Genomic DNA, 25,084 nt, shown 5'->3' on the forward strand with positions numbered 1-25,084 from the left:
TGGCAAATACTTTAAGCTTTTCAAGAATCAAAAATGAACTGAAGTGACAGTGTGATATCAGAAGCAGTTTTTTTCTCCTTTTACACTTCAGAAACTTATGATTGATCAATTTTATACTTGCGGATTATTTGTAGTTTTATTTTTTTTTTTTGAAATTTTCAAAAATATTATGATTTGCTGTCAATATTCAAGAACTGGGTGCAGAATTCTTCTAGTACTTTACAAATCTGATATATATTGAGACAAGTAAGTCATTTAACTTCTCCTATTTTTCCATAAGTTCATAATTGAGTTTTTGCCAGCCCAATTATAGCTGCAGGTTCATCTGTGTATATCATATATACAGGGTTGAGAGAAATGGAGTTGAAATTGATGAGTGCTGACTTTTTATTTTAAAAGACCATTCTCAGGCTATTAAACACTTTTTTTAATTCAAGTTTTAGATTCAATTCAAAGGAATGAAATATTGTAGAGGATTCAATAAAATTGTGTTGTCGAAAATAATTTTTCAGTAAATAATTTTTCTTATTGTGAATATGTAAAAAATATCTCTTGTTTCGAATGAGTTAATGAGTTTCAAGAGAGACGAAGCGTGAATTTTGCTATAATAACCATAATTTCCACTGGTCACAACTGTTCAGCACTTAATTTTTTTTTTCGGTTTGTTAATGTCTCACTGTAGTGATGCGTGATTAAATGTTTCTTTGTCTATTATGTACTATATGGGTTGCAAGTTTTAATAACTTCATAGAATAATGTATAATCCTTTCAAGTCATTGTAGTTGTTAACTATGCTTAATTATATAAAATTACGTATTACTATTTTTATCGACCAGTATAAAATAATCTTTGTCGCATACAAAATTTGATTGAATAGACATTTGACTTTTTAAACTAAATAATTAAGCAAAACTGAAATGCCATAGTATTTTAAACGATTAAGTGAAAAGTTTTAAAGACTGTATGGAATGATTTTTTTCCTAGCATATATTGGAAAAAATGCTACCTTTTGGTTATTATACTCCTTAGTTTACTATTAGATTTTACAAATCCTTTTTTTTTTTTTTGATCCGACGAAGATATATTCGGACTTGCTGGATGCCGAAAAACGTACACATTTTGCTCTTTTGTTCAAACCAAAACACTTATGTGCTAACATTTTATGTTTGTATATGAAGTAATAGTTAGCATTCACTTATATTAATTTTTAACCATTTTTTGTATAAAAACTGGTATTTTACTCATTAGGCAAAATGAAAATATTGCAGATATGAAATATAAATATATTTCTAGTATAAATTTTTTCGATATAAGTTAAATCTTATTAAGTCTTAATTATCTTTGTTAACTATAATTTCAAAGAATCTGCAAACTTTGGTAGCTTAATATTGATTATGACCGAATGAGAGCTTCGAATAAATTTGAGAGAATAATCAACGCCTGAAACTCCATAAATTTGATAAAATGCAAAACAGTTTATACGATAATTAAAAGACAAACAGAATTATTAATGGCAAACACTAATTACACATCAAATGATAACATAACTAACAATGCAAAAAATGAATGAATTACAGAAGAAAATTCGAGATCTATAAAGAATTTTTTGGCATCAATGTGTCATAATTTGCAATAAATTATTTATTACAGAATTTGACATTTTGATTTTTCAGCCCAAGGATTGCATCGTTTATCAACGGGATTCACTAGTGGATCGTTCTCCTGTTGTCCTTCGATATATCGCTTCATCCTAAAAATTCTATTACTACAAGAATCGGACATGTAAATTATTCACACATTTTCCTCCTATGATACTCACTCTGGATATGATAGGAAAAGAGTTTCCCTTTCGTGGTCTGTTTAACTATTTCAAGCGAAATGACCAAGTCATTTACTTACTATGCTATCAGCAAAGTCAAATTTTTTCTCCTTGTAATAAATATCATCACAGTTAAAAAAGTTCTTTCCTAATGATTAAGTCTTTACTATGACAAGGCTTGAAAATAGAACTAAGCCTAAGCCCAATAAACGTTTATATAATTTGTCTACCCAGCAGTTGCGAGAGCATTTTTCGAAATATTTGGACCATACATTACTAATTCAGTAGCGACAACATAAAACAATGAATACCACAAGCCATTTAGTAACTATATTAAATGACTTGGAATGCATTCATATATATGTAATATTTATGAATGTATTCCAAGCGTTTTAATACACTTTTTAAATATATATATGTATAATTGCTTGAAAAAAAAAATACCATCAATAAAAGTCACTTTTCATGCTGAAAATTTGACCTGAAGATTTATTTATAGTTTAGTTGCAGAACGAAATTAAACTTTAAAGAAAAAAGATTTCAAACTTTCCTCAAACTTAGTAAATCTAAAATAATTTACAAACTTTATATAAGATATGTAGATTAAGAGCAAAAACAGAGATATGTATTCTAAGAAATCATTAGCATCAGAATTTTGCAAATTATCAAAGATAAGTTAAGAATAAAGTGGGAAATGATTAGCCGTAAAAATGAATCGAAGTAGCCAATTCAAAACGAACTCATTAGCTGACTGTGATACGGGTAATCTCTGAATGCTTAGCTGATGTCGTAAGCTTTCTACACTCCGCTGCATGTCGCACTTGTCCATCTCACTAAGACACGCCACAAAATGTTCGGGTAGACTCTGAAAATAAATATTTCACAGCATGCTTCTTTATTGTCGTTTACTTTAAAGACGATCAACAATATTCATGAGCAAAGAAAAATATCAGGGATGTTGCACAAAATTGTAAATATTTGACAATATTTGTAAAGATTTCGTCCTAATTCGTAACTCAAATGCCAATAATTAAAAAAGTTATCAAACATAACCAACATAGTTATTTACTCGTATAAAACTTATAAATGTTTGCATTATTTACTTTAATCTAAAATTAATGGTTTTCAAAAAAATCATTTCTCAAAGGAATCATTTAAAGCCGCTTCATGTCGCGCTTCAAACCTCAGCACACGATGGCGTGCGCATATGAAGAAATTACTGCACATTTTTGGAGCTTATATTCGAAGCTTCAGCTATAGAGTAGTTTCTGGTTACTTGATGGATTTTTAAATAACTTAACACTTTAGTTAAGAGCATAACGCTTCGGGTATCAAAAATGGAATAATTCATAAACAAAAAAGTAACCAGGATGGTTGCAATGATGGCAATTTAATTTCAAATGTCTTATTATAATTCTCAGAACGTAATTTCGTAACTTAATTACTAATAGTAATTATTATGATTATTATTAATATAATACATATTACTAACATAATTAATTATTAATATAATAATAATGATTCAATAATAATAATTGAATAATAATAGTAAGTGAATAATAATAATAGCTTTAGTAATAAATGAGAACCTAGATACAATGGCTTCAAAAACTGCTGAGAAATTGAAGTTCATGGGGCAGTAAACTATAAGTTTTTCTCGTTTTTTTTTTTTTTTTTTTCTTTTTTGCAAACGTATACCCTGAAAAAACAACGCTGATAAGACGTATATGGACTAAGTGAATTCTCGCTTTTACGAGTTCAACGCTCACCATGATTATCACTAGTGAGTAAGTTTCTCGAGCATTTAAAGGTTTTTAGTAAAGCAATAAGATCATTTCCACGTAGTTTAGATTTATAACCAAGGCCAGCAAATAGTGATAATGTTTGCTCTTCTCTTTGTGAAACTTCTTAAAATTCTGACCAAATGCAGAACAAATCACTCAGATATCAAACGTACAAAATATTATGTGTGGAGAATGCTGTTGACTGCATAGGGATCACCGCTAAGTTTAACAGAATCATAGAAAGTATAAAGTTAGAGTTTTAGTTCCCGTTAAGCTAGAATTTTTTAAAAGAAATTCCGGATATAAACTGTACTCCTCAGCAATTTTTGTGTCAAGTGGTAGAGCTAAAGTGAACTAACTATGTTTAATAGATGACGGGTTGTGTTTGAATTTTGAGTAACAGTAACAAGCTAATTTAGATTTGGCTCTAAACTTAAATCATAACTATAAATTAGTTTTATATCAGAGATAAGAGGAAATGATAAAATTATATGCTGCCAAAGTTCAGCGTGTAATCAGTTCCTTGAGTGACTTTGAGCAGAATTTAAACCATAGTGCGTCAAACATCAGTATTAATTCTCCGTCAACGTATTCCAGAAATGAAGAATTCTGATCCCTCGCCAGAATAAGGAAGAACTAACGAAGCCTGCACCTGCTGTAAAGCAACTTAATCCAGTGTATAAGATTTACGAAAGCAGCATTCATCCTGGCATTTTCCTGAGATTTAATTTCTACAGCCAAAACCTTCTACCTCAAGTTTCATTACCTTCAACATTCACTGGACTGACTTTTAAATTGTATGCCACTCAAAAGCTGTCACAACAAACTGTCGAAGCTACCACCAGAGGGAAACAGGTTCTGATTTCTTGAAGATCTGCTTTCTAGACGGTTGTAAGAAACTGAAGAAACATGTTGTGTCACCGCTCGAAAAATTATAGATCCCCTTATATTGCAAATGACGTAGTCCGATATCGATAATAATCTGCCTTTCTGCCTCTGCTTTCCTACTTCTCTCTGCAATTGTTGCCCTCCATTTGTTTGCATGAGAAACTTTTCTATCTTTGGTTCCTAGATCATAGCCGGAATAATATCTCGGTTTCACCGTAGCAAATAGCGGCGCCAACAAGCCTTTCAACAAAAAGAAATTTCGACTAAGTCGATAAAAATTATTACATTTCAATTATAGTACATAGCTTCACAAAACTATAGTTTTGATTCCACAACTATAGGAGAGGAATTAAATTTATAATAGATAGGAAGTTGGAGACATGAAATTTCTAGAGGAAAGAACATAACCTGCAATTGTTAGTGCAGAATGCAAGAGCTGATCATCTTGCACAGCACGAAAGCAGGAAGTGGAATTAAGTTGCAACTAAAAGTGATGCAAGTGTAAAAGTATTATGTTGAGCAAAGACGCATCTGATACGATTGAAACACACCATAAGTATTGTGTTATCACTTTCTCTCACACATTCATTCACTCAATGTTTATTTTTAAAAAGTATTAGGAAGTGCGAAATTTGTCAGTATTTGTGAATTTTGAGCAATAATATAACAAAAAGAGGAAGAAGGAAGATGGGATTCTTTGAATCAGTAGAAGTGGAAGTACGAAGGGCAATTATGTGTCCCAGCCATGCAAGGCTGGATTGAGAGGAGAGCTTCTCTGGCCTTGGTCTTCACTAGTCATTCGTCCAGAAGCTCATCAATTTACTGAGTGGAGGAAGTGAGGGTCCTGTTTTACTCATACTACCCTGGAATACAACCTTTCATGCCTCCACGCATGTGTCCTACCTCTCCATTCACCCGTTCTAGTCTCATTCACCCATTCCGCATACCTACTCATCCGTTCTATCTATCTATCTATCTATCTATCTATCTATCTATCTATCTATCTATCTATCTATCTATCTATCTATCTATCTATCTATCTATCTATCTATCTATCTATCTATCTATCTATCTATCTATCTATCTATCTATCTATCTATCTATCTATCTATCTATCTATCTATCTATCTATCTATCTATCTATCTATCTATCTATCTATCTATCTATCTATATCTATCTATATCTATCTATATCTATCTATATCTATCTATATCTATCTATATCTATCTATATCTATCTATATCTATCTATATCTATCTATATCTATCTATATCTATCTATATCTATCTATATCTATCTATATCTATCTATATCTATCTATATCTATCTATATCTATCTATATCTATCTATATCTATCTATATCTATCTATATCTATCTATATCTATCTATATCTATCTATATCTATCTATATCTATCTATATCTATCTATATCTATCTATATCTATCTATATCTATCTATATCTATCTATATCTATCTATATCTATCTATATCTATCTATATCTATCTATATCTATCTATATCTATCTATATCTATCTATATCTATCTATATCTATCTATATCTATCTATATCTATCTATATCTATCTATATCTATCTATATCTATCTATATCTATCTATATCTATCTATATCTATCATATCTATCTATATCTATCTATATCTATCTATATCTATCTATATCTATCTATATCTATCTATATCTATCTATATCTATCTATATCTATCTATATCTATCTATATCTATCTATATCTATCTATATCTATCTATATCTATCTATATCTATCTATATCTATCTATATCTATCTATATCTATCTATATCTATATCTATCTATATCTATCTATATCTATCTATATCTATCTATATCTATCTATATCTATCTATATCTATCTATATCTATCTATATCTATCTATATCTATCTATATCTATCTATATCTATCTATCTATATCTATCTATATCTATCTATATCTATCTATATCTATCTATATCTATCTATATCTATCTATATCTATCTATATCTATCTATATCTATCTATATCTATCTATATCTATCTATATCTATCTATATCTATCTATATCTATCTATATCTATCTAATCTATCTATCTATCTATATCTATCTATATCTATCTATATCTATCTATATCTATCTATATCTATCTATATCTATATCTATCTATATCTATCTATATCTATCTATATCTATCTATATCTATCTATATATCTATCTATATCTATCTATATCTATCTATATCTATATCTATCTATATCTATCTATATCTATCTATATCTATTCTATCTATATCTATCTATATCTATCTATATCTATCTATATCTATCTATATCTATCTATATCTATCTATCTATATCTATCTATATCTATTCTATATCTATCTATATCTATCTATATCTATCTATATCTATCTATATCTATCTATATCTATCTATATCTATCTATATCTATCTATATCTATCTATATCTATCTATATCTATCTATATCTATCTATATCTATCTATATCTATCTATATCTATCTATATCTATCTATCTATCTATCTATATCTATCTATATCTATCTATATCTATCTATATCTATCTATATCTATCTATATCTATCTATATCTATCTATATCTATATCTATCTATATCTATCTATATCTATCTATATCTATCTATATCTATCTATATCTATCTATATCTATCTATATCTATCTATATCTATCTATATCTATCTATATCTATCTATATCTATCTATATCTATCTATATCTATCTATATCTATCTATATCTATCTATATCTATCTATATCTATCTATATCTATCTATATCTATCTATATCTATCTATATCTATCTATCTATCTATATCTATCTATATCTATCTATCTATCTATCTATCTATCTATCTATCTATCTATCTATCTATATCTATCTATCTATCTATCTATCTATCTATCTATCTATCTATCTATCTATCTATCTATCTATCTATCTATCTATATCTATCTATCTGTCTATCTATCTATCTATCTAATCCATTTATCTAATTCATCTATATATCTAACCTATCTATCTAACTCAATATAATATACCAGTGCATAACCTAATTCAATAAATAAAACATCCGTCTGTTTCTCTGTTACATACACATGCAACTATTGGTCTATTCTGAACTATCTATCGAAAACTTCAATGCTATGAAAACAAATCCGAAGCAAGGAAGAAGAGATCGATTTTCAGTTCTATGGAAGCAGAAAGCATAATAAGAGCAGAAATTGCAATATCCATCTTGAATAATATGTGCATTCTTGCCAGATCCCTGGTAAAACAGTCATTTTTACTTTTTTTTTAAGTGCCTTGTTGTGACAACCGAATTTTTTGGAACTAATCAAAATATGTCCAATACTAAATATCTATCTTACTCAAAATGATTACTTAACTTGGTATTACTGATTACCTAAGTAAGTTGGTACTTCTCGTTAACGTCAGTATAACGCTTCTGAAATGGAAGGCTTCTGTTACATATACACTACATTTGTATCCACACAAGTTATCAACTTAATTGCTTAAATTAACTTTTAAAAAAATTTAACTTAAAAAAATTGCTTTTAATTAAATTAAGAGTCCAAAACTTTTTAGTCTGATGTCTCACCTCTGGAAAATAGTAAAAATCTTAAATGCATCTTTATTTTCTCATATTTCACAAGATTTTCGCGTATTTAAGATTATATTTCGCTGCATGATTATTCCTTAGAGAAGTTTTCCGTGTACATCATATTGTGTGTTATAGTATTTATCTTATGAAATAATTCCGATCACTCAATTTGGTTGTATTCCTGTGCATACTTTACCCATAGCTATTCTAAGTTTACACCAATTTAATTAACATTTTCAGTGATATTTCCCACTCAGTTTATTTCAATGTATTTGCTAATATAAAGTAAGGCCTAGTTAGTTATTTAGTTTCTCTCATTGCTCTTTCCATTACCAGCTTTTGATTCCGCCACATTTTTTTTTTTTTTTTTTTTTTTTTTTGCTTTAACTGCAGAATTCCCACATCTCACTAGCTCAGTGTTGGAACGGCAAGCATATTTTCATTGGATGAAAGACTTTGCATTAACTTTCAAAGATTAAAAGACTTTTTGGATTTAGGCATGAAATTTATAAAAATTACTTTTCTACCATTGCATTTTTTATTGCTCCCAAAAGAGGACCTGCATATGTTATTATACCTTTCATAAAGTTAGGTTATGGCGAAGCATTATACCTTTGATGAAGTTAAGTTATGGAGAAGCATGTTTCTGAAAGCCTTTAAGCAGCTAAATTTAACCTGACGATTTTAAAGTATTCAAACAATTTAGAAGTGTTTAATGTACAGATGGATTAAACAAATGCTTTGACTATTGGTCAGGATTTCTTTCATGGTCGATGTCACAAAGTTTCAGCTCCAGCAGATGTACAACATCGAATAAGTGGACGTTTTTTGATTTATTATGAACAATTCTATATTGTTCATAATGAAGAGAAATACGAAATTTGCGATCTTTGATGAGCTGAAAGATCTATATTTATAGAATTCATTGTTAACTATACAAACTGTGAGAAGCACAGTTAAGTTGCTATAAAAGTTTATACTGTTTTTCCCAAAGCTTTTTTGCAAAGGAGTATTATTTACCATAAAATTGATTATAAATTGTTTCATGGGGTTCATACTTGTTTTATGAAAGATTTAAAATACTTTTGGAGCAAATTAGTTTTAATTTGCTCAATATTTGAGACATCTTTCCGATATTTTCGACTCTTATTTCACTACAGAAACATTTCGAGTTCACAGATATAAAAGCGCTTTTTCCTCAATGTGTAAAAATCATTTCATACAAATCTTTTCTATAATTCTGGAATATTTCCATATGTTGCTTCGTATTTAATAGATCTATAACAGATTGATTCTATCGATTTGAAATATCTCCACAGAAGCAATTTCAAATAAATCTAGAATAAACTGCAATAGAGCACATATTTATGTGAAAAGATAAAAGGATAAGGAAAGTTTATGAAATTGGCTTTCTTTGAATGAGCATTTAATACTCATTCAAATCATTTCTTATTATTTTTCTTTTGATAAAAGTTTTAAATGTAGTCTAGCTTAACATTCAAAAAACAATGCAGTAATTGAGAAAAAGACAGTTATTGAGCTGTTACATATTGCATTAACCTATAACGAAGCAATCTGTTTGTACCTAGTTTATTCCTTTTTGTTCCCACTAAAATTTGCGCCAAATTTCTGTGCATCCATAATAGATTGATTTTGTGTAGATTAGAATCGTTAGAACTCTCTATTGCTTTAGCAGAGTTAGTTTATATATGAACTTTATTTTCACAATTGTAAACTTTGTTGTACTTAAAACTTGTAAACATCAAACATTCACTATCCGGTTCGATTTTGTGTAAGAATTGTGGTTTTCATGCAGAAAAAGAAGAGGGAACTATTTGCGAAATTTATGTTGAAATCTCAGAGAATGAATACTGTTCGCAGTCTTAGCCGAATTTTCAGTATTTAGCTTGATAAAGAAAGGAAGAAAAAATGTCACACCCAAAAATTAATATGGAGTAAATAATTTTTTTGGGCCGTCTTGTTATTTTGTATGCATTTTTTATAACGTACAAAAACGTGATAATACCATAGCGACTCGGAATAATTCTTTCCCACTCATCTTATCAGCTTGGTAGAGCGATTATTCGTAATGTTTTAATTCGAATATTAAAATAATAACTCATTGTAAGTTGCAACTAATTTACAGTTACTGCTGTCATAATCATTGCAATACCAAATCATATTATTAAACCATTCCTACTCCCACAGTCTGATCTGAATCAATGCTTCTTTCAGTTATGACCAAAACACCATCACAATTGAAAAATTAAGGAATCTACAGAACTCTCTCAAAAAGTGAAATCCTTTCACCGTCGCGTTCAACCTTTTTTTTGTTCTGAAAAACCTAAGAGGACTTTTGTTTTGTAATCTCTGAACAACTCTCTTTAAAAATTGTTTTTACAAAAAACACTGAACGTTAGTCTCATGAGGTTATTTCTTGAATTGAAATTCAAATCCCGAAATAACATACAAATTCCAGTGATACCAAGATCTACTCTCAAAATAAATAAATTATGTTGAAAAGCAAAATCAGATCACATTAATGGTGAGAATAATTAAAATACGCATCGACTATATTTTTATAATAGATCCTTTTCCCATCATACTTTACTATGCATTATATTCCAAAACAGAAATTATAATAGTCTATTAAGGTTACTTTGGAAATATTCGTAGCGACCTCTAATTTATCTTCTCATAATTCAAATTAAACTGACTTTGCTGCAGTTGGCTACAACTGCATATTCGATGATTTGTGCAGATTGTTTGCAGCCACATCAGATCGATATCGATTAGTTCAGGGTGACATGGCATATTTTTATGGTTTCTACATGTACCATTCAACGATCACTTCCTTCCAAATTTTATCATAATACTGGAGAGAATAGTCTTCTGCCAACATCCTAAGAGATCTAGGCAGATATTTTCAAATTTTCTATATCATAGTTTTTAATACAAAGTGGTCCTCACATTAATAAAGATAAATCATTTGCACAATTGAACTTCGCAAATAAACAAGCAGATAGATTTTTAGATGATAAAATACCATCTCAAGATGGCATTTGCAATTCTATATTTTATCTACTGGATAGCGGATACGATATTTTTTAACGCAAAATTTGGTTAAATTTTTTTTCTTTTTTTTAAGAAGCTGTAATATAATTGGCTTTTTTAGTCTAAATTTTCAAATTTATCCACTGGTAGTCTGCTAATCTGAAGCTTGTTTGATTGATGTAGATAAAAAGTTCAGTTGTATGATTATTCAGGGTTCACAATCTGTGTCAAGAAAAATTCTGTTTTCACTAACATAAGCTCAGGAACTATTTCGAGTAATGTCCATAAAACTTAATTTAATTTACATCTTAATTTTCACTAAAATTCATTTGCAGTTAGTTCGCTCTTTCATTTACATGAATTATTTATCTGTATCATGTATTGCTATCATACCGAATACAGCCATTAAAATAATCGCAGTAGTCCTATGTGCTGGAAAACTATGCTAACCAGAAATCTCTACTGTTATTTCGGTTAGTCTGATGGAAAGCGAAAAACTTAATTGTTTTCTACTAGAACTTATTCTAGAATCTCTACAAAGTTTATAGAATTTCTGAAATTTTTAAAACATTATCTTCTTTTGTACTTGGAAATCGTTGAAGTGAAAATTATATATTTTTTTCTACTCCTCTTCTTTTTGATAACCATGCAAATATTGGAATCCATTCCGTCCAGAAATATGTCAAAAACCGAGTCACTTCTTCACTTTAACGAAGTAAATGTAATTCTTCTAAAAAATGCAAAATGGTGTAAATTATTTGCTACCAGTTTTTTTTTTTTCTTTCATTATCCAATTTACAAGTTTTAATTCGAACTTTATCTAAAGCACAACTCTTATCACGAACTGTCACAAGTTAAACTCTTAAAGCTATTGTACAAGATCGGTTAAAAGCTACTGTACAAAATTAGCAAAAGTCTTGACAACATATAGTGAAATATCATAAAATATCAGGTTTGGTACGCTTCCACTGGAGTACACAAATTATTTTTCCGATCCTCTTTCTTAGATTTTTTGTATGATAAAAAGTACAGTCTTACAATTTTGATTAGTAAGTGCATTTTTTAAATTATCTCTGTATCAACTTTCTTGAATGAAGCAGAAATCGTAGCCAGAACGAGAGTATTTCCAAGGAATAACACTACAGTCAAAAAATCTCTATGCTGATTTACGGTCTTGATACAGCTGTAACATCGATGTTGACTTAGATGCTCTTCAATACTAACGATTTCATAACGCTGATACCAATCCACTTTTACAGAAATTTTCAGTTCATTTTTTTTTTTTTAATTTAATAAATTTTGATATTTTTTGTGGTTTTTGTCTATAATTATGGTGATTATATATGTACTGATGTTTATTTTGATGATTTATTGATGACTGCCCCTTTTTTTTTGTTTTTTAATTTGTTTATAAATTTTACAATTTGAAGAACTTTAAACAAGATCGTGTTTAAATAACTGTCAAGGGATTAACGTTTGGTGCAAAAAGTGCAGATGTCAGTCACTACAATCTCGCTAAATCTTTAAAAAAACTTGGCAATATTTTTTCTATGTACTGATGTTTATTTTGACCAGTAGATCTGCTAATCATTGGGAGTAAAACAACTTCATTTTTCGATCATTGCAAAGGATGTATTATTTGTAGTAGCATGCTGTTCCTTAATTTTGAAAATGAATCCCTTTGCTTTTGGGGTCTTGAAAGCGATCGATGGAGAATTATTCAAGAAAGTTTTTTAAACATTTTTAGAAAAATTCATAATTTTTTCGAGTGAAATTAGCTGCACTGAAGTGAATTTAGCTTTTCATTTTTTTATGAGGAACTAGTACTGCAATGTCGCGAAATGACTAAAAAAGTTAGTAGAATCAGAAACGTTCATATTTTTTTCTAACCCATTAATCCGGAATTACTGTTGGTTGTGACTACTGTATTAAGAAAGGAAATTCTTTTCCATGATTTTTGAGAAATAAGAAGCATTGTGCCATTTTCAGAAGATCGAATGAGCCGAGCAAAGTGATGTTGAATTTTAAGATGGAATTGCTTAAAAATGGAATAGAGTAAATCAGTTTCATTTTGTTGAATTGAAGTTAATGTAGGTACCATCATTAGCCATACCAAATGGTTATCTAGCTCCATTCCATTTCGTGCCTATTGTTTTCCAGTGAACACTGACAAGTGATCCACTCAAATGGCAAACTGGTTCAGGAAAGATGACCAAGAATGAGGATCAGGAAAGAGTATTTGACTAATCAAGTTCCTTACGCTTCATATAGGAACTTCAAAGAAATTCTCATCAGATCTATTACACAAAAGAATTAGCCTGATTGTCGATGTACTGATTCATGCCTTTTAATGCATGTCATTCTATTTATGCATTGTCGCGAAATTCGAAACAAGTCTCGCAAACCTCCAAATAACTTTCAAAACATATCAAATAAAATTTTATTAATTCATAACGCTAGAATTTGTTTTAAATGAACATTTTTTAAAAAAATATAAAACTTCAAAGAAATTCTCACTGCATTTGCTATACAAAAGAAATAAGAATTGAAACTGTTTCAAATTGCATCTCATGTAAGCAATCATTTATGCAAACTCATCTTCCCGTTGTAACTGAACTTACCTGCTTGTATAGAATTTTTCAACTGTTAACAAAGGGCATGTGCATTGTTTAATATGTTAAAATTTACATCTTTGTTCTAAGCCAAATTTGCCTGCAATGTCGAAATACTGCAGAGGTTTTTTAACCTAATAATCATTCTTATGAGCAACTGACAATAATAAAATCCAACTCTTATTACATAAGAGTAAAGATCATCTGATAGCTCTTTAGCACTTGTTGCAAATCAGTTTGCCTACGATATATGGATTTAAATCCTTTATTTTATTCATTTTTTTCGTACCAGCAAGTTACAAATCTGCTGATCCTTTACGCTCATTTAATTTCATTCATTTAAATCTTAGGTTTTCCCTCAGTTTATTTCTTCTTGTTCACCTCACATTCGCAGACTTTCAAATTCTACGAAGTTATCAGTATATTGTTGCTATAGATTAATACTTGCGTATAGCGAATAAAGTCGTCAGAACAGACTCCTTCTCAACACATTTGTTTACACAAACTTCAAATCAAACGAACTAACAAGAATTTACAATTTCTCGACAACATTACCGTCTTCAAAATGTATACAAATTTATACATTAAATAGTTTGAGTGTGGTCGGTTTTTAATGAGAACCGACTGAACAGCAGAGAGTTGAGTGAGAATTATAAATGATTTACAAAATACTTGAAAGGATAGCAGCTGTAGAAGAGTTCAAAATATGGGTATATTTCTTGATTCGGACCAGTTATTCAAAACATGGTATATTTCTTGACTCTTCAGATCAATTTGACTTCTCAAATGGATTTATGTTGGGAAGTCTTTGGTGGATGTTGAAAACTGTTGGATTTTCCAGCAGAAATCTGACCAGTTGCTAGACGACGACGACACACGTTCTTTGATCTTAAAGAATAAAAACATTTGGGTTGCTGGCATTGACACCCCCGAATAAAATTTATACGGCGCAAGACACTTTTCGTTGTTTTTGGTTCCGCCATTGTTTATGCACCATGCATTGGGTACATTTCAATCACAGTTATCAGCAAAGTACTTATGTATTTTACAATATTTTAAAATTTGGCGCCATCAAAGGCGAAAATGACTGGTGATTTCGAGCGTAATTGGTTAACTGGACACCACATTTCATGCTGTTACATCTCTTTACAACCACAATTTCGCTCCTGCAAACAGTTTTCAACACAGAGCCCTCCTCTCTTTTGTTTCCTACATCCTGTTTTAACCCGGGAATTACCACAACTTTTTCCTCCCATTATTTGTGTGTGAATACAATCACTTCCCTGTCTGCCATATTGAATGAGCAACTCATATAAAAAGATAACAATTCCACTTTAAAACTCGAAATACAACTTCCTATCCTTATGTGAAGCTACCTACACCTTAGTTGGTGATATAATTGATGTGTTATTCTCACAGGTTTTAAACCAAATACCAGTGCAGTTCACTCAAAACAAGCATGATTCATGTAGGAACCATATTATGCATCGAAAAACGTGCTTTCTCCAAACTAATTCAGCCGTGTAGTGTTTGAATTCTGTGACTTAACAGATATTAGCCTTTCTCAGATATTTATTATTTAGAGTAAATCGCATACATATAACTACAGAAAGCAACTAAATTATAACCTTAACATAAACAGAAACAAAAAACTCTGTTATTCAAAAAAAAAAAAAAAGAACTTCACGTCGTCCAAATAAATCATTTTTAGGTGCTACTGGATTTTTTATGTATGACCATCGACCTTTTTGAAATACTCCTTGGACTCCTTGATGCCGGGCTTAATTGTTGGCTTATCATCGGACCAGTTTGCCGGACATACTTCACCATGTTTCTCCACAAACTGAAAGGCTTTTAGCGTACGAAATGCTTCATCCACACTACGACCAACCGAAAGATCATTCACGAGAGAATGACGGATTTCACCACTTGGATCGATTAAGAACAAACCTCTGAAAAGAACTAGAAGAATTAATAACTAAAAGAGATACATCCTCAGTTTTGTTTAAGAGACAACACATTTGAATTTGTAAAAAAAAAAAACTCTAAAATGTCCTAGACAAAGTGTCAAGATATGGCATCTTACCTATATGAGATACCTGTTTCATGATCAAGGACACCGAATGCATTCGCTATATCTTTATTAAAGTCTGCAAGCACTGGAATCTGCAAGGAAACTTTCCAGCCTATTTAAGAGTATTGAAATTAAAACCGGAATATTACTTAAACTTGTAAAAATTTATAAATACCGGGAACCTTCATGTCACCGAGACCACCTTCACTACGTGGGGTTTGAATCCATGCTAGATGTGAGAAATGTGAATCGCACGAACATGCAATCAGTTCTGTGTTTAATTTCTGAAACTCCGCACATCGATCGCTAAAGGCAGTAATTTCGGTTGGACAAACGAAGGTACTGAAACTAACATCAATTTCAAGACCAAGGTGAAAAATTAATAAATTAACAAACAAATCATTATCAATATACAATAAATCATTGTACCAATGCAACTGTACCAGTGCACTGGCTATAATAGCAATCTTCACGAAATCCAGGAAGTCGCCAAGGAAAACTGAGAAATTTTGGAGGATAGACAGAAGGTTAACTAACAAGTCAAGAGGATAAAAAAACAGGATAAGCCATTTTCCTTTGTAATCTTTCATGCTAATTGTTTTAAAATCTCCATTTACAACTGCTGTGCCCTGAAATATGATACCTAATAAGTTTTTAAATGTTATCCGTAACATATAATATTACTAACGAACCACTCAGTTTTAACAGCATATTGTTATTTGCAGAAAACGCATATATTTTATAAATCATGGTCTCACAAAGGTTCCATCATGTTGCGAAATAGCAAACGATTATTTCAAAATCCCGTATTAGTTTACTTCCTTTTTAATGCTTCTCCATAGAAAAATGCTTTCAAGAACAGCTCGAGAATACATGTAGATTACATCGCATGAAAATATACCAACGAGATGAGTCTTATTAACCAATGAACGATTTCAGTTCCACCAAAGGATGAATTCATCAACACAAGGCTACCTCCCGGTCAGTAGACCATACTAGAACTAATACGATTCAAAACTGCATTTGAAACAAATACCGCCATGATCTTTTGTTATTGTCTGAAATCAAGTGAAAAGTGAGATTTACTTTCAGGTCATCATTTTATACAACTATTCGATTATGTTTGGACAGTTGATCTGTTTATTTGTGCAAAAATAATCATCGTTAATTCTTGGAAGGAAATGTTTTCTACCAATCTTTGATTGTTTATGAAATATTTATAAAAGATTACTTTTAATATATGTATTTTCAGTATGTTAAAGTATTACTAGTTTAGATTTTGTCACTAGTCAGGGGGATTTTGTTTTAATTCGAGATTTCTCTTTTTTTATAATGATGTGATGATCAATCATTGATTCACTTCATCAAAATCGTTACTTTCATGTTCTAAAAGAACTAGTCGCTGATTCATAAATGGTTGTTGAAAATTTACTGAATATTTGTCGCACTGTTTGCATATATTATTGACGACCTTTTTGACAGTAAAACTGTTGAAACAAACACATTCCACACATTTTTACACGTATTTTTTCGCGGTTTCTTATATAACGCGTATTTGAAATTCTTATAACTTAACAGCTAACTTAGACTCGAATATATGAATATCCAAAGTCATCCACATTAAAACTAGATCATCACGCACATTCTTACCCACTTTATCATCCCAATTTGCAATAAGAACGAAAGAAAAAAAAGTGGGTTTATTACTGACTAGCATCCCTAATTTGTCTTTTTAAAACTTTTGATTACAAATAAGAAATAAACACCTAATAAACGTTTCTGTTATAAATTTTACTGCCGCCTTTCATTTCATTTACGTGAAGTTAATGAAAAAATGACTGACTGAATATAAAGTATTACACAAGGAACATAAATAAATTTAGAGATGAGTTAATCTCAAACTTTAATATTAATATTTTCGATATCAAAGACCACATTATTTGGAAACTTCGTATATATCTGTAATCTTCACAACTAAAAAAATAAGAAACATTTCATCCAATTTAATCTCATCCGAGACTAGTCTAATGCAGCTTTATAAAATGAAACGACATGATACTGCGGCAATGATCAAATTCTGACGCGTAGTGTCACAAAGCTACACAATACATTTCCAGCATTTAAGCAATGGATGCATATTACATTCAATAACCACACAAATTGTTAAAGGAGGGTATTTTCAGATCTTTTATTTCATTTCAAATATCAGTTAAAAAATTGGAATCAATCAGCCAAAAAGTTTTTGATTGATTGAGTTTTCTAGGCAGTAAATTCAAAAATTCTGTCTTGTTTCCATATTATTGCTACGACACCATATCATTTAAATGCAAATGCCGAATTAATAAGAAATAATTCAAATATGTGATGGTTGTAACTTAGCAGATGCCAAGGGCAAGAACATTAATATCAAAGGTAAGAACGGATTAAAATTGGCTCCGTAACATGCTGATATAGTGCATATTAGGTTTACGGAAACAAATTTGTACCCTTATAAAGGAACTGATGCGAAGATACGAGAATAACCGAAATACTTTCAAACCGGAGCTTTCCTTTCAGGTTTTACCAGAATGATATTAACGCATGACATCTAAAGCGATTAAATTTACGATAGACAAAGCTAAATTTACGATGAGATAAATTTTTTCTGATGACTCTGATGAAAGGTAAGGGATACCCACATCACTTTAACAAAGCATCAAGGTTAGCGGACTATTATTACGCCTTCCCTTCGCAGACTTTGATGCTGATGCAGGACGACCCGGATACTATCTTCTTGTTGGGTCCGGGATCGATTTTCGAAAACCTGTGTTGGTGCGAAATATGTAGAATGATGAGGGTGAGGATGTTTTATAAGGAGATGGGGTAGGTATTTAAATTCGTAAATTAAGTGGCCGGAGGAATTATAATTCTCGAGTTGCTCAAACGACGCGTTCAACTTTTTCCAAGGTTGCACTTCTGTGTTTCAGCTTCGAGACAGAAATATTTGTTGAATTTCAGGCGACTACCAATACATAATTCGTGTGGAGCCTCAGCATGTCATCTTCAGAGTTTAACTCAAGTGGGACTAAACGGAAAATTGGTCGGACTGCGACACCCACAAACAAAGGAACATCCCTTCAAGATTCTCGAAATAAAACAACTTCTTGTGCTTCTACTTCATGTCATCAGCCTTTGAACCATTCTTGCGATCTTCATACCGGTAGCATCCATTTTTGTTTCCGTTTAACCTCATTAGTTATTAATGTGTAAGTTATAAAGTCTACATGTTGGTTAAGGTGTTGCTTTCTACGTAAATATTGCAGAAGCATAGGTACAGTTTTGAATTAACAGTTGAAAAAAGTTGAATTTTTTAAAATGTAATGGCTTATTGCTTATATTTATTATCGGATCAGCAGCCAGCATAAGATGTCATTGCAGTACACGGCGTTATAACTTTTATGCCGCTGTACAAATTTAACGTCTCAGAAGTTTTATTGGCAGGAATAAGGATGCATCTTATCTAAATATTTCATTGAGAAGACTCGTGTCAGTTAAATGTGTTCCTGTCCATTTTGGTAATAACTGTTTTACGAATAGCACTGTACTAACAGGCAGTACACACCAACAGAATGATGCAACTACTGCAGCTAATTCTCGTGCTGTCTCAAACCTATCGGCTGCTCCAAGCGCTCCTCTTCTACTGGGAAATATGAACCAAAACAACGTACATTTTGTAGAAGTAAGCTCAGAATAATAAATATTGAAGTTGACTTTGTATGTTGAAAAATGTTGTCTGATAAGATATAATTACAGTTTCGGAGGGTCCAAGTTTCGTCCCCGATGTGCTGTGTTGTATTTTTCAAAACACTGAATTTTTTTTTTTTTTGGCACTTGCAGTGGAGGTTGAGCTGTAAGTCCAATATAAGGTATAAGTTCATGTAAGCATCAGAAGTAATAATGTACAAGTCACAGTTCTACTACTTAATATTCCTAAAAATTAGGACTTGTTGGAATCGTCTGTCGAAGGTGCATCATTAGAAATTGAAAATGGTTATCCGCTTGTTGCTGATCTGCAACAGCTTTCTTTGCTGAATCATATCCGCATGTCACTTGATGATATGAAGCAGCAGGTTTTTCATTCGGTACTTCAAATTTGAGTTTTGTTTCAGTAAATTACTCGTTTTCTGTTTGGATTTTTTGCTTCGTTTTAATATATTGAAGCAGGTATCATCATATTTAACACATAGGAGACAATGGACAACATTGTGGATGAGCAACTGCTGCATGGTTCAAACACCAGCGGTGCCAAAATTTTCAAAAAAGCAGTTGGTAACGTTGCAACAGGAGCGAAAGAAGTTATCGGGTTATTTGATAGGTTTCATTATATGCTGTTAATGTCGTGTGTAAAAAGCTACGTTTTCACTGCATAAGCTCAATGAAATTTAGAAATTCAGTCATACAATGTCCACTTTTTTTTCATTCTTGAAACATGTCTTTTTATAAAGAGCGATTCCAGACCATTGCTTGATGTAACATCTATTGTTCACAATGTATCGTCTGTTCGTGCTTCAATGACTAGACGTCTGGTTGATGTTCAAGATGGTTAGTATTTTAAATATTAATATACAGGTTCTGTTAACTGCTCATCTTCGTTGTGTATGACTATTTCTTCTAAATAAGGTGAAGTGGAGTCTGACATAAATTTGAAACTAATGGGATGTGAACAATGACCGATTAGTTACTGAATTTATTAAATATTTCAATATTTAAAGTAATTCTAAGTCTGTGCATTTATACGTTGTATCACTCGAAATTTTTTTACTCTTAAAAAAGTCATAATATTACTGGACGAGTCAAATGTAGGTTCATGCCAATATCCACTTCACAATGCCGTCGCTGTGGGACGTGCCATAAACGACGCTTCAAGAATCGAAGACTCTGTGACAAGTAAATGTTCACTGATGTCAGATTTTGCCTCAGTTTCCTTTTTTTCTGGAGTTAGAATAAAAGGTCTCTATACGAATGCACGGTGTAAAACCAAGAAAGAACATTGTATAATAACTAAATTCATGAGTTCTTTGGTCCATAAAAACTAGGCAATTATTTTGATCGAAGTGGTGCTGGCGAAGTACCATATATGGGCTGGCAAGCGTCGAAAAGCACGTTGAAGGAGCGTTTTGCATTTTTATATTGCAACGAAATTCTTGCTGATATTTGGTTTGTTGTTGGCCACGGCGAACTTATGCAGGCATGTTCTGGTTATACTGTATCATAAGCTTTTTGAGAGGTTGTTTTGTCGTGTAGATGTGCCTAGAGCTTTGCACATTTGTGTATAGTTGTCGCTGTTTTTCAGAGAATTCCTGCACATAAGTTCATATTGATTACTGGTTCAGCTGTTTTTGATGCAATGTTTAACGGTGGTCTGGCAAACAGTGCAATTGGTAGATCTTGGATAAAATTCGTTAACAAATTTGCATTCATGATCTCATATTAAATAATCTGAAATCAATATATGCTTTACTGTTGGCACCGCTGACCGATTGTTTGCAGCAGCAGAAACGAATAGTGTGGAAGGTAGCCAAGACATCGACTTGCCTGATGTCGAACCTGGGGCTTTCTTGGCTTTACTCAAATTTCTTTACACGGACGATGTTTCTTTTGGACCGGAAATTGTAATGACAACTCTCTATACAGGCATGCATTCCTTGGGAATTCGTTCAATGTTTTTGGTGTTCTTTATAACCAACACTGGCAAGAAGAATGATACGTTAATGAACTACGTTATGGCACATTATTGTTCTAAGAGTGAACAGTTTTAATTTATGAAACTTTTATTTCATATTTTTTTTTAGCGAAGAAGTATGCAGTGCCAGCCATGGAGCTCGCTTGTGTTGATTTTTTGAAACGAAATCTTGGTGCTGATAACGCTTTTATGTTACTAACTCAAGCACGCTTGTTCGATGAGCCGCAGTTAGCTAGCCTCTGTTTAGATATAATTGACAGAAATACGACTGAAGCTTTGAATGCAGAAGGTAAATTATTTATTCTTTTCTGTTGGCGACTATTACGTTTTCCCTTTTCACTATAGACTTATATTGAATGCAAACTTCAGGTTTTACTGAAATTGATTTGGATACACTCTGTGTAGTTTTGAAGAGAAACACTTTGCGAGTTCGTGAAGCGCCGTTGTTCCTCGCAGTACTTCGATGGACTGTGGAAGAGTGTCGCCGTCGGACCTTGACCATCAACGCAGAGAATCAACGAACAGTACTTGGCAGAGCTTTACATATGATACGTTTTCCGCTGATGACAATTGACGAGTTTGCACAGCATGCTGGTAAATATATTCATTTTGAAACTTTGATTTGGCGTTAAGAGCTTTTCTGCCTAAAGTTTAAGAAAATTTTGCAGCTCAAACAGGTATACTAACTGATCGTGAATTGGTCAGCCTTTTTCTGTATTTTACTGTGAATCCTAAGCCACAGATTGAATTTCTGGATGTTCCACGTTGTTGCGTGTTTGGTAAGGAAGTAGTAATTAGTCGCTTCCAACGCGTTGAAGGACGCTGGGGATACAGCGGTACACCAGATCGTATCAAGTAGGTTATGATTTTGTTTAATTTATATTTCAGATGTATCTAAGTTGTGAGTCTTTCGTTAGTCGTGATAGCTTTCACTGTTACGATTTTTTATGTAGTTTTTTCTATCTTTCCATTCTAATTTGTGAAAACTCGAAACACTTATTCTTCAAGATATTTAAAATTTCTTTGTCACTCATCTTTACTTCTTGTAAAAGAGCTTTGGCTGTAAAAAAAATTCTGGAGTCGATATGATTGAGGTTTAAAACCAGTCTTCCGTAGCACTTTTTTGTTTCTTAGCAGCTTTTTGTTTTGTATTTTATTAAAGAAATTAGGAGTAGTTAGGTTTTCATATAAAAGCTGAGGAAATGAGAAAATTACATCTTATTTTAAAATTTATTAAACCAACTTTGCAATTAAATAAAAAATGTTTGCATATAAAAATATTTGTCACAATTCTAGGTTTACTGTTGATAGAAGGATCTATGTCATTGGCTTTGGTTTACATGGCTCAATTCACGGTCCTTATGAATACCAAGTGACCATTCAGGTAAGTTTTTTTTTTTTTTTTTACTTTTCAATAATCAGTGCTATTTAGATTCATATATTCCCGGTGATCTGAGGCGTAAATTTACTGTTTCACTCTATTTAAGATTCTTCATTGTGGTACGGGGAAAATTTTGGCAAGCAATGATACGTCATTTTCCTGTGATGGGTCTTGTGGAACATTTCGAGTGCTGTTCAAAGAACCTGTAGAAATCAGCCCCTGTATTACTTATATTGCTTCTGCACGTTTAAAAGTAAGGTGTTTATCGGAATTTCTTTCCCAAAATATCCTACGTTTTTTTCTGGATGATTTACTTTATTTACTTTCAAAAATTTAAAAATAAAATAGTAAAAGCCAAAAAAAATGGCTTCTATTACTTTCAAAAAATTAGAAATAATCGTATATAAAAATTTTCAGGGTCCTGATTCTCATTATGGCACCAAAGGTTTGCGACGTATTGTTCACCAGTCCCCTTCAACTGGAGTCATAACTTTTCAGTTTACTTACGCCGCTGGTAATAATAATGGCACATCTGTCGAAGATGGCCAAATCCCGGAAATTATATTCTGCACGAAAATCATTTAATTTTATCAGAAATAATTGATCTTCTCTTTTTAATGCATATTTGAATCTAGATTCGGTTTTAGATTTTTTAACCTAGACTTCTAACATTTTTTTTTTTGTCTTCGTATTCCACATGCATAATTGATTTTGTTATTATTTCAACCTTCGTAAATTCTTCACTCATTTCGATTATCATTGCTTTGTTTCTATTTTGTATTTTGCTGACCTTTCACCAATAAAAACTGTATGAATAAATAATGTGAAATTTCCACCACATTTTCAAATGAATCCTTATTACTAAAAAGTTTAGTCTACCGTTTTGGACTGCTGAAAATTTGGAATAGAAATTAGTCCTTATAATTCATCAGCATCTTTTTGAAGAGCTACTGCTAGTACTTAAGTATGTTGCAAGTTGGTTTTTCTCGGATTGCGTGTTTTCGATCTGACATCGAAGTTGCAGTTTTGCATGTGTAATTTATAGTTTCAGAAACAATGTTATCTGTAGGCAAAGTTGTATCATGTAATTAGTGTAGTGTTATTAGAAAGCTTATTATCTTAGTGTTTAGGACTGGTTATCTATACAGTGTTAGAAGTATTGTATTATGTAGGATTTGTTATTTTGAAGAATTGAGAGGCCCCGTTTAACAATCATGAGACTGAAATCATGAGCGTTGGGACCTTTGAAGTCGATTTTGATCTAATGGTCATTAGGTACGATATAATTCTAAACATAATTAATGTCACTGCTTTTGTAAATGAGTGTAAGCAAGTACGAATTAAAAATTGTAAAATTTCAGAACATTGATGAAACTGTATTGAGAAGCTAGGCTGTCTTTCTGTTGGAGTATATTTCTACGGCATGAATCCCAACTTCCCTGTATAAGCATTTCTTAGTTGCTTCCTTTTCGTTCCATAAAACAATACTAGTATTCGTTATACATTTCCCACTTTGTTAAGACAATGGCCGTACTGTCGTGATCTGACACTAATCCATTTCTATTGTAGATAAGCATTTCTCCTTTGTAAAAACAAAATTTGTTATAGATTGAGATTTAGTTCTTAACTATTCATGTAAGTACTATATATCGTTGTTCGTTATCCATTCATTAAGAGTGACTTGTTTCAAAAAAATTCCATTTATTTCCATTTGATTATCTAAATCTCTGCAGAAACGCGAAGATGTGGTGGAAGTAGTTGTCTTGCCAGAAATAATGGATAATAATAATCTTAAGAAGGTTTTAGTACACACTGTCCGGGTAATGTTGTTGAATCTCATTGCAGGTATCCGCATGTCGGTTCGAATGTATACAACAACCTTGGTGGACTTGAGATATTGTTCTGTGATCGCCTCGCAATTTCATTTTTTCTTTTTTTTTTCATTAATTCCTTCGTATTGTGCGTGACTACTCAACACCCATTTCGCTAATTTAAATTTAAAATCTTCCGGTGTTAGTCTCTATCGTGGAAGGTTTTGATTTGTTTAATTAATAATATTGGGAGAGGTGTTTGATCGCAGGGAGATTGTCTTG

General features: G+C 31.5%; 3 protein-coding genes across 5 annotated transcripts; 1 reads left to right on the plus strand and 2 right to left on the minus strand.

The window, feature by feature from the left end:
- Positions 1-1,644: 1,644 nt before the first annotated feature.
- Positions 1,645-2,648, minus strand: Bma-gpc-2 (Uncharacterized protein; the record flags this gene model as incomplete). Its single annotated transcript, XM_001898980.1, has 2 exons — positions 1,645-1,750; positions 2,560-2,648. 2 exons carry the CDS (start codon positions 2,646-2,648, stop codon positions 1,645-1,647), a joined length of 195 nt encoding a protein of 64 aa, XP_001899015.1.
- Positions 2,649-15,540: 12,892 nt separating this feature from the next.
- On the minus strand, positions 15,541-16,562 carry Bma-prdx-3.1 (Uncharacterized protein; the record flags this gene model as incomplete). Its single annotated transcript, XM_001898979.2, has 4 exons — positions 15,541-15,766; positions 15,901-15,980; positions 16,071-16,230; positions 16,426-16,562. 4 exons carry the CDS (start codon positions 16,560-16,562, stop codon positions 15,541-15,543), a joined length of 603 nt encoding a protein of 200 aa, XP_001899014.2.
- Positions 16,563-18,634: 2,072 nt separating this feature from the next.
- Bm3924 (Uncharacterized protein) lies at positions 18,635-23,576 on the plus strand (the record flags this gene model as incomplete). Of its 3 annotated transcripts, none has more annotated exons than XM_043073993.1 (16): positions 18,635-18,750; positions 18,921-19,087; positions 19,479-19,606; positions 19,869-19,997; positions 20,115-20,242; positions 20,384-20,469; positions 20,731-20,814; positions 20,964-21,115; positions 21,221-21,308; positions 21,418-21,561; positions 21,720-21,899; positions 21,980-22,204; positions 22,279-22,465; positions 22,907-22,994; positions 23,098-23,244; positions 23,409-23,576. In XM_043073993.1, the coding sequence occupies 16 exons, from the start codon at positions 18,635-18,637 to the stop codon at positions 23,574-23,576; spliced, it is 2,217 nt and encodes a 738-aa protein (XP_042929927.1). The 3 variants fall into 3 exon arrangements, with proteins under 3 accessions (XP_042929927.1, XP_042929928.1, XP_042929929.1); XM_043073994.1 differs by having other exon boundaries at positions 20,115-20,230; XM_043073995.1 differs by lacking the exon at positions 18,635-18,750 and having other exon boundaries at positions 18,922-19,087.
- Between the last annotated feature and the right edge of the window lie 1,508 nt (positions 23,577-25,084).

The sequence above is a fragment of the Brugia malayi genome, assembly GCF_000002995.4.
Source record: "Brugia malayi strain FR3 genome assembly, contig: Bm_v4_ChrX_scaffold_001, whole genome shotgun sequence".
Lineage (NCBI taxonomy): Eukaryota > Metazoa > Nematoda > Chromadorea > Rhabditida > Onchocercidae > Brugia > Brugia malayi.